Source organism: Ictidomys tridecemlineatus, chromosome 1, assembly GCF_052094955.1.
Source record: "Ictidomys tridecemlineatus isolate mIctTri1 chromosome 1, mIctTri1.hap1, whole genome shotgun sequence".
Lineage (NCBI taxonomy): Eukaryota > Metazoa > Chordata > Mammalia > Rodentia > Sciuridae > Ictidomys > Ictidomys tridecemlineatus.
This window is the reverse complement of record NC_135477.1, coordinates 34,116,398-34,131,798: the sequence shown is the minus strand read 5'-3', so window position 1 is coordinate 34,131,798 and position 15,401 is coordinate 34,116,398. Positions and strand designations below refer to the sequence as shown.

The window sequence follows — 15,401 nt, the reverse complement described above, 5'->3', positions numbered from 1 at the left end:
TTTGTTTTATGCTTTGTTTTTTGTTTCTATTTGAGAAGTTTTTGGGCAGGCCCAAAATGGCTAGAGTTAGTCTCTCACATGGAGGCTTCCAGCCAGCTATGTTTAAAGTATATAGTTAAGGCATGAACACGCTGATTCAGCGTATGTACTCAAGGTCATAAACATTTCTTGTGAACTTGCCTACTTATGCAACCTGTTGGCAGTGTGCCACCTTTGTCTGGCCTGCATATAAAAAAGGCCTATAGAAATGGCTCAGAGGGCTAAATGGAACTGGCTGGAGCAAAATGGGGCTGGAACTAGAGGTTAGGGGCTGTTGCTGCCTCCAGATAAAAATATCTTGAATCTTCCATCTGCCAGGATCTGAGCCTCTACCCAACAAAAGGCCTCGTAGATTAACTGTTATGATGTTGAAATTTTATAGATTTGTCTTAGCAATTTTTAATGTTACATACAGTATTCTATCCTAAGAGACTATATTTTGCTTCATACTCACTCCAAGTAAATAGGAACATCAAAGACCTTTATTGTTATAATGCTGTACATTATTGTGATGTGAAATTTTGTTCTGCTTTCCCCCTTCCCCAGTTCCAGGAGTAGATTTTAGCATAACTCAATTTGTAAGGAATCTTGGACTTGAGCACCTAATGGATATATTTGAGAGAGAACAGGTAAGCAGATGAATTGTATTGCTTAGTTTAGTGTTTTTGAAAACTTAAGGAAAAATTAGGATATACTTGAAATCCCTTGAGCCTTGTAAGCTATTGGGAAGAGAATGGTTTCATTGGGTTTTGGTTTTGGAATTTGTTTTTGTTGTTTGTTTGTTGCTAGGGATTGAAGCTAGGGCCTTGTGCAGGCTAAGCACATGCTACTATTGAGCTACACTCCTGGCCCCAAGAATTTATTTTTTGTAGGACTGGAAATCAGTTCCTCTTCTAATTTTCCATTTTTCCTATCAGACCATAAAAACTGATTCTCATGTAGTAATAAAATAGCTTTCTTGAATGACAGGTTTATCTTAATCAGTTCTCGAATTAAGTTAAAGTATTCTGCCAGGATACAGTGACTGATTTTTGTTGTTGTTTTTCAGAAAATATAGTTACTGTAGGCTTGTATCCAAAGAAGCTTTCAATCTAGTTTTGGAACTAGAAGACCATATGAAAACTTTAAGGTTTGGTGTGGCTTAGATTTAAGAAATTCAAAGAAGGAAAAAATTACCATGAACTTTGGACTGTTCAGGGATAGTTTCTTAGAAGGTATGCAGGTAAAATAGGATTTAATGACTTTAGTTTCATCAAGTGAGAATAATATATTTTAGGTAAAAGGGTTAGTTTGAACAATGATATATAAGTACTGCTTTAACATAGTCCAAACTCTGGGGAAACCATTGAAACCATTTTGTAAACAAATTGGATGTTAAGGAGTGATGGAAAAATATAGTAGAAGAGATGAAATGGGGGCCCAAGTTGTAGCTCAGTGGTAGAGCATTTCCTTAGCCTGCCCAGGATCCTCGATTCATGATACAGTGTCATATAGAAGAAATTATATACCTCAGTGTGGTTAATTTGAAGGTACATTCATGACTCAACATTTTTGATCCAGCTTTTTAGTTAATTTCAGCTTAGTGAAGGATTTATTTTTGTATCAGAGCTATCTAAAATAATTTGAAGCAAATGCATGAATCTAATTTATTATGAAAATACCAATATAAGATGAATGTCCAACAAATGAATAAGCACTCTATAAATAGTTTCATTCTCTTTTGTAAGATCACTTTGGATGTATTGGTTGACATGGGACACAAGGAGCTAAAGGAGATTGGAATCAATGCTTATGGACATAGACACAAACTAATTAAAGGAGTTGAAAGACTTATCTCTGGGCAACAAGGTATTTCATTTTCATAATTGTTGTTACCAGGTTATTAGTTTACATAAAGGCAGCCTTTGGTATACTAAGTGATAATATAAAAGTTTGTAAGAATCTGTTTAAACTTTCTCAGCTGCTAACCTTTGTGAGGCTAATTAATTAGAAGGCCATTCAGAAATTTGAGGATTTCTTTAGTTCCTGAAAATTGAAGTTAAAATGAGATGATTTGTGAAGTTACTCTAGCTCTTAAATTTTGTGACTCTAAACAACCTGAAACTTCAGTATCTTATATATAATGCCAATATAACAGATAATGACTAGATAGTAAGCTAGCCCATGAAATAATATAGTAAGTCTCTCGCACAACTAAAATTCAAAGCACTTGAAATAAAAATACTGGAAAATAATGTTGCAGCTAAGGAAATTAAATGAAACAAAGTTGGATGATATTTTTATTTCTCATTTATGTTAGTAATTAAGGAAAAGGCAAGTTGCACTCACTCAACAGGTATTAACACTTCCTATGTACCAGATCTGGTTATTAAAAGGTGTATTGTTTTAGGTGTTAAAAACCACATTTTAGTTTCATTGTTAAACTGGAAGGAGTTTATGCTGAGGCCAGAAGCATCCTATAATTGAAGTTCTGGCCATATAAGTGCTGCACTGTTGGTAAAGGAAGTAATGGGGGGAAAAATGTGTTCCAGACAAAGAAGAAAAGGATTTTCTAAAGTATTCCCACAAAACTCTTAACAACTTATCTGATCAAAAATTAGTAATCTGAATGCAGTGTGGTAGTGTGGTATCCTGGAAAAAAACAGGACATTGGTAGGAAAACTAGTGAAATCCAAGTGCAGTCTGACACTTGTACTATGATTACATGAAGTGGTATTAAAACCAATGGGAAAGATGGGTAAAGGATATAGCCGTCCTATCAAGTATATATTCCAAAATTAGAAAGTTGTTAAAAATGGTAGGAAGCTAAACTGGGTGCTGCAGTATATGCCTGTAACCCTGGCTATTCAGGAGGCTAAGGAACGGGGATCACAAGTTTGAGGTCAACCTTAGCTCCAGACCTTGTCTAAAAAAATTTTATAAAAATCAATAGTAAAGGCTGGGGCTGTAGCTCAGTGGCAGAGCGCTTGCCTTTCATGTGGGAGGCACTAGGTTCAATCCTCAGCACCACATTAAAAAAATACATAAATAAAGGCATGCTGTCCATCTACAGCTACAAAAACATAAATAAATAAATCAATAGTAAGCATCAAATTATTCAGGTGCTTATTTTTGGTTGGTGTTGTTTTACTGGCATTTTTTTTTTTTTTTTTTTTTCAAATTTCATTTCATAGGTCTTAACCCATATTTAACTTTGAACAACTCTGGTAGTGGAACAATTCTCATAGATCTGTCTCCTGATGATAAAGAGTTTCAGTCTGTGGAGGAAGAGGTATGTTCATATTCCTTAAATAAATGGAAAAGTAGCTCAGTCACATATATTGTTAGTTCTGTTTGCTAAATTGCCTGGAGGTTTCCAGACCTATTTGAACATACAGTATGGGTTTGAAAATCATTCCTCTTTTTGCCACCTGGAAAACTGAAAATAAGCATTTAAGATTTAAGGCACATTCCCACCATAAAGTTCAATTCCACTTACTTGATTCAGCACTACAGTTGATACTGACACAAAATTCTGTTGGAGAAGAGTTTGCTTTCATTTGAAAGAAAATGCTAACATTCTGTCCATTAATTAGAACAATTACAAAGCCTAGAGACTCAGACAAAGCCCAGAACATGTAGATACTGTTTATCCAGGAAAATTTTATTCTAGTGTTCCTTCCAAAGATCTTTAGAATCTACTAAAATCTTTGAACATTGTCCTCCTTACACTTTGAGAAACACATGCTCTATGTGTATGAATTGAGCACAAAGATACAAAGTTTAAAGATATTTAATTCTAAAACTCAAGAAACTTCAACTGTCAGTGAAATACATATTGTGCTTTATTAGAATAAAATCAGAGCAAAACATTTTGCTTTTTGTATGCTTTTATATGTTTAATTCACCTTGCATTTTCTTTTTCTTTAATTTTACATAATTTTCACCTGTAAATATGGTTTTTAGGATGATTGGTTAATAGTTACTTCCTATCTTGTATTCTCAAAGTAAAATCAGATGAATCAAGTTGCATGTTTCCCAAATCAAAAAAGACATAAAGGCTAACACGTGGGCTGGGGATGTGGCTCAAGCAGTAGCGTGCCCGCCTGGCATGCGTACGGCTTGGGTTCGATCCTCAGCCCCACATACAAACAAAGATGTTGTGTCCGCCGAAAACGAAAAAATCTCTCTCTCTTTCTCTCTCTCTCTCTCTCTCTCTCTCTCTCTCTCTCTCTCTCTCTCTCTCTCTCAAAAAAAAAAAAAAAAAAAAAGCTAACACATTTATTTTTCCATCAGATGCAAAGTACAGTTCGAGAACACAGAGATGGTGGTCATGCGGGTGGCATCTTCAACAGATACAATATTCTCAAGGTAATTAGTGAAAATAAAGTTTCCTGGGACCATAGTTTCCAAAACCTTAAACATGAAATAACTGGTAAGAACATAATGATCTGTCTAGCCTAATAGTTCTTTGACATGGCATCGAGGATTATTATGGGGAAGACTATATTCTTGGAAAGTAAAGATCCTCAAAGTCCTTCTACTATTTTTAATAGCCCAATAATAATTCATTTCTTTTTGAACATAATGAAGTTAAGGAGTTAAGTTAGGATAATGATAAATCCAGTAGGTTCAAGACTGTATTAGATAGCTTTTTATCGCTGTGACCGAAATACACAACAATAACAATTTAAAGGAGGAAAGATTTATTTTGCTTTACAGTTTTAGAAGTTTCAGTTTATAGTTGGCTGGTTCCATTGCTCTGGACCTGAGGAAAGGCAGAATACCATGGCAAAAGGATGTGGCAGATGAAAGCTGCTCAGCTCATGGCAGCCAGGAAGCAAAGAAGAGAAACACTGGGGTTCATTCCAGATCCAAACTTTATTAAAACAACTTTAAATATATGGAGTACTATTAATGTATTTTATTGTAAGAAAGTCTAGTATTACTTTCATAGTAATACTAGACTGCTGTTGTTATGGTGGTATGTAGCCATGTTAATTGAAATCAGTTAAGTAATTGAAATCAGTTAAGACAGTAAGACTCTCTCAACTGATTTCAATTTCTCTTCTCAGGACCTTTTCTAATGTTGTTGTACTTTCCTTTAGTTATAACAATCAAAAACTGCATACACCACTTGAGATGCATCATAATTTTGTACTAACTACATTGATATATTTTTAACAGTAATTGTAAAAATTGGACTTAAGGCTAGAATATCTGGCAAATGTATTCCTAATACATAAGTTTAAAATTCAGTAAATTGTATCAACTAATATACTATTATAATATTAGATTGGTATTTTCGAGATAGGGAATGTATATTGAATGTTTTTAGTTTGCTGTGGTCATACTATCAGAAATCAGATGATTTAGAACACATTATGGAAGTAAAGGATCATAGTTATGTGTGGAGGTTTTGTTAAGCATATTTGATTTCTAAAGTACTATATTTGGATTTGAGAAAGTATACCTGTATACTAAAGGTATTTTAGTGAAATACTTAAATTTTTTTCAGTGATAAAATGGTTTATTTTTATTCCTTTTTTATACATAAATGAGATCTGGCTTTGCCAGTTAGGGTCCTTGATTATGGCTGTGGCAATATTTTGAATTGTGTTGAGCCAAACTAGAACTCATCAGCTCCTGGGTGTGCTCTAGGGACCACCAGGGGGTTGTATCATCTTTAAAACAGCTAAAACAACAACACTAGGATTGTGAGTTTTGACCAACAAATACTCCTAATGAGACCTGCATTCATCTTTAAATCTTTTCCAGACAAAAATTTTTTAAATTGGAAAATAAAAGGAATAGGAGTGTGTGTATGCATTTTAAGAATGTTTTTTGTGTGACTATTTCAAGTATTTTTTTTTTATTAAAAACAGACTTAGTGGACACTTTGAGCCACATACAGTTGGGGGAAAAAAGATCACTGTTCTCTTCCTAATACATTACAGAACTCAGCATGTTTGATTTAGATGCATTTTTAAAACAATTTGGGGGGCTGGGGTTGTGGCTCAGTGGTACAGTGCTTCCCTAGCATGTGTGAAGCACTGGGTTCAATTCTAAGCACCACATGTAAATAAATAAAGGTCCATTGACAACAACAAAAAAAATTTTTTTAAATATTTGGTAATTATTTTTTATTAGCAATAATTTGAAATTTAGATAATTTTAAAATTGAAGTTTTTTAATATTTTATGCTTTAATTGTAGATGGACACAATACCTTTTATTTATTTGTTTGTTTGTTTGTTTATTGTGATGCTTAGGATTGAACCCAGTGCCTCATATGCATGAGGTAAGTGCTCCACCACTGAGCCACAGCCCCAACCCAAAATTGGAATATTTTAATCAGTTAACAGTATTCTTGATCCCTTCATGTATGGCCATGTATATGTAGCCTTTTTTCTTTGAAGTTGTTGATTTTTAAAATAAAGCTATACTCCCAGCTTTATGGTTAAGACATAATAATTTTAGTTGACTAATATTTAGAAAGAAGTTGTGCCACTCCCTTTTGGCTAAATATGTAGCCCAACTTTTGGTTAAGATGAAGAAGTAGGGGCTTGGAGTTGTGGCTCAGAGGTAGAGTGCTCACCTAACATGCACAAGGCACTGGGTTCAATCCTCAGCACCACATAAATGTAAAATAAAGATGTTGTATCCACCTAAAAAAAAAAAACTTAAGAATAAATATTAAAAAAAAAAAGATGAAGAAGTAGGTAGCTACTAAGACCTAAAGATTTTATTTTTCTGGTTTATTTTTTATAGATTCAGAAAGTTTGTAATAAGAAACTGTGGGAACGATACACTCACCGGAGAAAAGAAGTTTCTGAAGAAAACCACAATCATGCAAATGAAAGAATGCTATTTCATGGTAAGATTACTTTCCCCCAACCCTACTACAGTGCTCTTCTACATTTGTATTTATCAGATACAAAATAATAATGCATCTATATTCTTCCTGTCATTTTTATAAATACACCCAATATTTCTCTAACTTTTATACTTACATTTATGTCAAGTTGTTTTGAATTGGTATATTTTATAATGGATTGTTTATAAATAAGATTACATGATGGAAAAACAGAAATAGGAATGTCAACTATTCATGGTTTTTTTTTTTTATTTTTTCCCCCTTTATGTAATGAGTTTTGCCTAATATCACACTGGGAATATATTTTACGCTTTTAACTACTTGATGGAATTAAGATAAAGCCTGGAATCACCTGTAATAACATGTGCTGCATCGTCTCTGAGTTAATTTGTCTATATTTCTGTCAAGTGGAATTTAACATATTTTACTGTCCCTTGATAAAAAAGGATATTGATTTTGATTAATCGCTTACCTCTGTTAGTTTAGGTTTTCCCACCCCCATCCTCCCTCCACTCCCTGGCCTGGTTCCCACAATTTCCTCTGGCTGCAGCCCTTTTCTTGGCATACAAAGGAAAAAGTGCTGTATTTATAGATGAATGTAAATCTTATGTAGCAGATAATGGAAGACAGGGGACAAGAGGTGTAAAAAGAGAATATGACACAGATTCCTTAGGCCACTTTTGATATCTAGAAAAAATGCAGATAGTAGGCAACATTGTAAAACTTTGCATTCAGCTTGCTATACTAGATGAATTATGAGACTTCATTCTGGATTTGCATTCCAGGCTTTATTTAATTTGGGAACTGGAATCTAATAACTCTTGCATTGATATTTTAGGTAATCTGTTTTTCTAGTAAATCTGTCCTTTGGCATCTTAACCACCCACCCTATTGAAAACATTAATTGACATTAAGATTTCTTTATTCTAAAATAAAAGCCTGGAAATCACCTATAAAAAAATGTACGCATCCTATTCTGAGTAATTTATCTGTATTTCTGTTATGTGAAATTCAGTGTGTTTCTTTGTCCCTTGACAAACAAGGGACACTGATTTTGATTAATCACTGGTTTGATTGAAACAGCTGACAGTTAACTTTTTACTCCTTTTTGTTTTAGTTTTATTGTGCTAGTACTGTGTCGTTACATGTTTAAGGATCTACCTTCTAGGGCTATGTGTATATATGGCTTAGAGGCAGAGCACTTGGCTAGTATGTGTAAGGCTCTGGCACCAAAAAAATAATAATAATAATTAATTAGAAACTTCTAAGAGGCCTTAGCTTTTTCTAAGATAAATTTTCAAATTGTTGTTACCAAATTTTCAAATTGTTGTTACCAATTTATGTGTATTTCAGGTTCTCCCTTTGTGAATGCAATTATCCATAAAGGCTTTGATGAAAGGCATGCATATATAGGCGGCATGTTTGGAGCTGGGATTTATTTTGCTGAAAACTCTTCCAAAAGCAATCAGTATGTATATGGAATTGGAGGAGGTACTGGGTGTCCAGTTCACAAAGATAGATCTTGTTACATTTGCCACAGGTAAGAGACTCACTTGTTGTCATTTATTTTGATAAGAATCAGATAAGAACTGATTACATATTTGGAAAGTTTAGGGGACAAGGCATTATGTCTGACAACTTTAGGTATCTACATGAGATGTATTTTACATTGTTTTGGCCCTCTCACCAATTATAATAATTGATATTACTAAATGACCTGTACAGGCCAAGCATAATTCTCAGCAGTTGACCCGTTTAACTCATTTACTCATTAGAACACCTGATGCTTAAAAGAATACTGAGTAGAAAGTAATATTGTGAGAAGATCACAAGTTTGAGACTAGTCTAAGCAACTTGGACCCTGTCTCAAAATAACATTGTTAAAAAGGGCTGGGGATGTAACTTAGTGGTAGAGTACTTATTTAGTATGTTCAAGGCCCTGGATTCAATCCCAGTACTAAAAAATAAAAAGAAAAGAACTTTGGGTATGAAAGAGACTATATATATATATATATATATACACACACATATGTACACACACACACACACACATACGTGCACATTTTTAAAAATTTATTTTTATATGGTGCTGGGATCACACCCAGTGCCTCACATGTGCCAGGCACACTCTACCACTGAGCTACAACCCCAGTCCTATATATTTATTTTTTATTACAGACTTTGGACTCTAAAAATTTAGTAGTGGGGGGGGGCTAGGATGTAGCTTAGTGGTAAAGCTCTTGCCTAGCATGCACAGGCCCTTGGTTTGATTCCCAGCACTGCAAATAATAAGCTAATATTCATATGTTAGATGGCATTACTTGGCAAGTTCAGTCATTTTTTGTAATGCTTGAGGAGTCTCCTTTCTACTATAATATGATCCTGGATCCCCAGTTAATAATATTGCTACTGGAAGAGATATAATTAAAACTCACTTGAATTTCACCATACACACTTTGTAATCCCAGCCATTTGGGAGGCTGAGGCAGGACAGTCACAGATTTGAGACCAGCCTGGGTAATTTAGAAAACCATATTTCAAAATTAAAAAATAAAAAGGGATAGGGGTGTCACTTGGTGGTAGAGTGCCCTTGATTCAAACCCCAGTAATGCAAAATTACACCAAGGTGAAAAGCTGCAGTCCTGGAGAGAAACAAGCTAGTGGCAGTATATTTGTTTTATTCTTGTTGTTATTTTCCCCCTAAATGTACAGAGGGATTCATGTTCATGACCTCCCACCCCTTCATTTTAGATCATAAATTGGACTGTTTAGGAAACTTGTAATTTCCCAAGATCCTATAAGCTGAATGCTGTTTTTACTTGTTATATATAGTCTGGAGGCTAAATAGTTCTGATTACTAGTAGTAAGCAATGTTGTAGTGAGTACATCACCATTTAAAATGTTTGATTGTCTGGAAATAAGTGTATCCCAAAAGCAATAAAGTGAATAAACTAGATTTGTGGCCAAAACTCAAAAAAGTTGAGTAAGAAAAGCAGTACACAAGCTGGGCACAGTGGCACATGCAGGCAACTTAGCAGGACCGTGTCTCAAAATAAAAAAATTGTGTTTTTACTGGAATAAAGATAAAATGGTAGTTACTCCATTTTTCAGTCTTGTAGTTAAAATAAGAATTAACTAAATGGACAGATTTCTTTCACTAGTAAGAGCAGTAGAAGTTGGGACAGTGGCACACACCTGTAATCCCAGCATCTCAGGAGGCTGAGGCAGCAACTTAATGAAGCCCTAACGAACTTCGTTAATTTCTGTCTCAAAATAAAAAATTAAATGGGCTGGGGATATAGTTCAGTGTTCAGGTGCCTCTGGGTTCAATACCCAGTACCAAAAAAAGAAAAAGGGTAGTAGAAGATAATTTTACAAAATTCTTTTGAAGATAAAATGATAAAAACAGGTATTTAGCAGTTGGGATGTAGCTCAGTGGTAAAACTCTTGCCTACCTGTCTAAGGACCTAAGTTCTATCCATAGCAGAGCAAAGCAAACAGTTGTGTTTATATGTAAATGGATTTTTTAGTATAGACACACATACAAAAAAAATTATTATGTTGGTGTATGAATTTTGTCTCCAGGCTGATCTTTTTCTTTTTATGTTATAGGCAGCTGCTCTTTTGTCGGGTAACCTTGGGAAAGTCTTTTCTGCAGTTCAGTGCAATGAAGATGGCACATTCTCCTCCAGGTCATCACTCAGTCACTGGTCGGCCCAGTGTAAATGGCCTAGCATTAGCTGAATATGTCATTTATAGAGGAGAACAGGTAATTCCATTTTATTTGTTTATCTTCAAAAGTGTGACTTTTCAACTTCTTACTAATCTCTTAATCTTACCATCTCTCATACTTCTTTGAGAACTAGATTCTTTTGAAATTTTTATTTGGGAATAATTACAGGCTTGAGAAGTTACAAATAAGAACTAACTACTGTGTTTTTTCTTTCTAACCAAAATTCTGCTTTCAATAAGTTAAATCTAGGGCTGGAGATATAGCTCAAGTGATAAGAGTGCTTACCTTGTATGTACAAAACCCTGGATTCAATCCCCAGACCCCCCCCCAAAAAAAATTAAAATCTATTTGTAGCTCAGAAGTATATAATCTTTTTCCTACTCTGAGTGAAAACTTGTTCTAGAATAGCATTCTCAGTAGGGGATAGGTATTGGAATCACTTCAGTCAATAAAAACAAGCATGTAATTAATATTAACTTAGCCCTGCTGATTGAGATTTTAAGGGATGATTAACTGGAGTTAAGGTTAGGATGTTTTTTGAGAAAGGGCCCTAGATGATTCTGATCTGTAAGGCTAATTTAGGACCTCCTCCCTAAAGATTAGGAATCCTTAAGGAAGTTCTCTTTATTTTTCAAAAAGTTTTGTTTATCTATATTTGAATTAATCTTTCTCTTCTAGGCTTATCCTGAATATTTAATTACCTACCAGATTGTGAGGCCTGAAGGTATGGTTGATGGATAAATAGTTGTTTGAGGAAGGAAACTAATTCACCTAAACCTAAAATCACCGAAGCAGCTGGTGGTCTCTAAGTTTTTCTCCTTTGCTGGAAAAATTCATCTTGCTTCCAGGCCTATGGCAAAAGGATAAAAAATGTGAAAGAAGTTTAACATTCTGACTTGATAAAGCTTTAATAATGTACAGTGTTTTCTAAATATTTCCTGTTTTTCAGCACTTTAACAGATGCCATTCCAGTTTAAACTGGGTTTGTCTGTACCGAATTATAAACAGTTAACTTGAACCTTTTATACGTTATGCATTGATTCTAACAGAAACTGTAATGCCCTCAACAGAACTCATTTTACTAATACAGTACTGTGTTCTTTAAAACACAGCATTTACACTGAATACAATTTCATTTGTAAAACTGTAAATAAGAGCTTTTGTACTAGCCCAATATTTATTTACATTGCTTTGTAATATAAATCTACTGTTTTAGAACTACAGCGGTTTACAAAATTTTTCATATGTATTGCTCATCTGTACTTCATCTTGCATTATACTGATTGAGTGATCTTTATGTTTGATTGCAGAGGCTATGTTGAGTTGTTAGTAGAAACTTAGCTGGCAAAGATTAATTTATCAGATTTAATTTACTGATGAAAGAATTTCTCTCATTAGAAATCTTTCTCATTTAAGAACATTATGAATACTCTGGGGATTTAATTTGTGATGCCTTTGTATGTATTAGACACACATTCCAAAGAGCTCTTAACTATGATAGGTCCTGGTTATTAAAGAAGCTTCTTTTCTGGCCTCAAACTCTAGGTTTTACTAAGGAAATTTTTCCAGTGTCATTCTGTGACAATTAGAGCAAATGCTTCTGTTTTTGTAGAGAGGTTAAATCCTAACTTTTGAACAATTATGGTATTCTTTTCATGGAATGTAAATAGGAAATTAAATTTCAGAGTTGGAAAAAAGTAATCCTGGATAATTGCCTGATTGGTTCTAATTACCTTAAATCTAAAGGGAGGAGGATAGCAAATAGGAGTGGGTAATTTTTTTATCCTAAGTGTTGTTTGTTTATGCTCTTTTTTTTTTTTATCTTATTGTTATATTTATAGCCAATCTATACATCATGGGTAAACTGAACTCAGAACCATGAATGTAAATGTCTCAGTCTTTCCTTGGCCCCTGAATGGGCAAGTGCATTGAGACAGGTACTTTCTGATCCTAGGTTGCCTCTACATAACACAGTGCTTAATTGGAAATATGCTTTCATTTGTGCACCACGTGGTGACCAAACTTGTGTCCAGTTTGACAGCTGTGGAGGGAATTGCTGTTCCATAAAATGCCATTCCTGTTTTCAGAAGTGAAACTATCTTTTCTACAAAGCATACTTGGGCATCCTGGTATAGAAACATGCATAATGGCTTGGCATTCTATTTTACCTGTTCTAGCTCCCTCAGAAGTCAAGGAAAGATTTTTATCCACCTAAGTCCTTATCAATGATGACGTTCCACTTCACTCTCCGTGTCAATTCACCTTTGTTTTACCTTTTATTCAGTCTCTAAATTAACTGACCTTTGCAGTAACCTGTATATAAAGTGCTAGAAAGTCATGTTTCTTGTTCTGAATAAGAGTCAAAGTAAATGCATTTGTGGAGTTGTCTCTATGGTATAAATTGTGATCATTAGTTAAGAGGTCAAATTTTGACCTTGAAATGCTTTTATACAGCTCTCTACTAATTGCAAATATGATCCTAAAGTCATTTCTAAGAATACAAATGGAGTATGCCAAATTTTATACACATTTTTCAGGTTCTCTAGGCCTCTAGGTTTTATAATTAGAGAATAATGAGATGAATTAATGGATTTATATTTACATATCTTGTTATCAACATTTAGGCCATATCACTCACCTTTTGAGTAATTTTGGATTTGTGTGTCATGTAAACCATTGTCGTCTATAAGTTTACAATATTGTGAACTGTGTTATTTCATCTAATCCATTGCTTACTTAGTGTGTTTTTCCATGAATGATTGTATTGTGGTTAATATGTTAGCATGGCAATATTTTCAGGTAGCTTTTTGTTTATTGGGAGATTGGGATTTGGGGGTAATTTTTAAGTGCTTTGCATGAAATATCTTACTTTTAAAATGATGGAATTGCTTTCTCTTTTTTCTTGTGATTTTTTTTTTAAGTGAGATATAATTTTTTTGTGTGAGTAGTAATATTATACCCATCTTGAGTGTCTTGTACTGTATCACATTCCATACCCCCTCATTTAATTCTTAATAAACTGTTCACTTGTTTTACTGGGTAGCATGTTAATTACTGGTGTAGTATAAACGTGTTGAATGGTCTTTGAGAAAATGGATTGAGATTATAACAACCACAAATAGAAGGCAACGTGTAGTTCTAAGTAATAGTGATGGAGAGTACAGTTTAAAGTCTAAAATATTGAATGTTGTGGCCATGTGTACTCAGATACATTAAGATTAAAATAGCTATGGGGTAGCTATTTTAATGGGGTATAGCTCATTGGTAGAGCACTTGCCTAGCATGTGCAAGACCCTGAGTTTAATGCAGAAGACCACCCAGAAAAAAGAAGAAAAAAAAATTAGCTGTAAGATGCTTTTAGACATTTAGACCATCCAACACAACTTTCAGTTAAACCTTAAAACTCATTCCTGGAAATCAGTCTTTTTAACTTATAAAAAGGAATATATTTTTGTTTTCTATGCCATATAAAAACATTACTGGTAAGCTTCTAAACCTCAAAAGTTAGTGATATTTTTTTTCTCTTAAAAGAAAGTATAATAGTGTTATGTATTTTATATTTCAATATACTAAGTGACCGTGTGTGTGATCAATTCTTTGCTGTCCATAATAAGAGAATGATGGTGCAAATAATTCTTAAGTCTGGCTTTGAAATACATTTCAGCAGCTTTATCTTTTATCTTCCTGCTTCATTTAAGATAATATTGAAATGTTTACTATTTCCTAAGCATGCATGCCAATGTATGATGTGATCCAATTGTTTGCAGGTTAATGAAGCAAGAAAACATGCAAATAAATTTCCCAAAGCTCTTATGATTAGTACTCCTGACTGTGCCTTTACCTACTGTCCTGTCCTATTAGAGGACTAGAGTGACAGAGGAAGCAAGTAGGAGAAACAGTACTAAGCAACTAGGAGAACTGTCAGATTTCTATAAAGTTAGATTGTAACATGGCCTTTTTCTGTCCTCTGAGTCCCACTACACCACATTATGCTTCTTAGAACAAGCAGGCTGTGACCTAAAATATTTATACTCTACTTAAGAAGTTTTTTTGTTCACAGTATAAGACACCATTATTAGAAATGTCTTTGTCACTCATTCACTTCGTCATCCACTCACAGTTATCCTCCCCATGACACAGATATACCCAGCTCCCAAAATAGCCAACATAATCATTGCTATACAAAAGTGTGGTCTGCCGATGGGTATGGGTCTACAAACTCTTTATTACCTGCCCTTGGAGAGAGGCGAATATAAAAAGTAAGGACAGGGCTGGGGGTGTAGCTCAGTGTAGTATACAATGAAAGCTCTGAGTTTGATCCTCAACATCACAAAAAAAGCAGGGAGGAAATAAACATTTTAAATAACTTGATGTTCCTGCAATATATTTATTTAATATTTACAAAAATATTGGTCTGTAGCAGATAAGAAATTAAGAAAAAATTCATCACAAATCATTTGAAAGGTTTCACAACGCTATCTGTTTTGTATATCAATGGAACTAACACCTAGCAGTCTGGCATATAGTACCTCAGTAAATTTTTTGTTGAGTGAGTGAACAAATAGTGATTAAGTGATTGGTTGGTCAGAAGGATCTGATTTTGAATTCCTACTCCTTGCCAACTGTGCAATCTTGATCTCAAATAAATTACATAATCTTTATAAGTTTGATTGTGCTTATTACCTCAGGGTTATTTCGAGAACTAAATGATCATTCATATATACCACTAAGCTTTGTACTTGGCAGTTAACTATTTATCATACTTAACATTTCA

The 15,401-nt window shown here is 34.1% G+C and overlaps 1 protein-coding gene across 3 annotated transcripts in view; it reads left to right on the top strand.

Moving 5' to 3' along the window:
• Nucleotides 1-13,662, top strand: part of Tnks2 (tankyrase 2) — a 61,639-nt gene extending 47,977 nt beyond the window's left edge. For all 3 annotated transcript variants that reach the window (XM_078038157.1, XM_013362149.4, XM_078038158.1), the window contains 8 exons: nucleotides 586-668; nucleotides 1,767-1,887; nucleotides 3,213-3,310; nucleotides 4,315-4,389; nucleotides 6,789-6,894; nucleotides 8,248-8,434; nucleotides 10,507-10,663; nucleotides 11,306-13,662. In XM_078038157.1, coding sequence (XP_077894283.1) covers nucleotides 586-668; nucleotides 1,767-1,887; nucleotides 3,213-3,310; nucleotides 4,315-4,389; nucleotides 6,789-6,894; nucleotides 8,248-8,434; nucleotides 10,507-10,663; nucleotides 11,306-11,368 — 890 coding nt within the window. In that variant the 3' untranslated portion in view covers nucleotides 11,369-13,662. The remainder of the gene's footprint in view (nucleotides 1-585; nucleotides 669-1,766; nucleotides 1,888-3,212; nucleotides 3,311-4,314; nucleotides 4,390-6,788; nucleotides 6,895-8,247; nucleotides 8,435-10,506; nucleotides 10,664-11,305) is intronic.
• The last annotated feature ends 1,739 nt before the right edge of the window (nucleotides 13,663-15,401 follow it).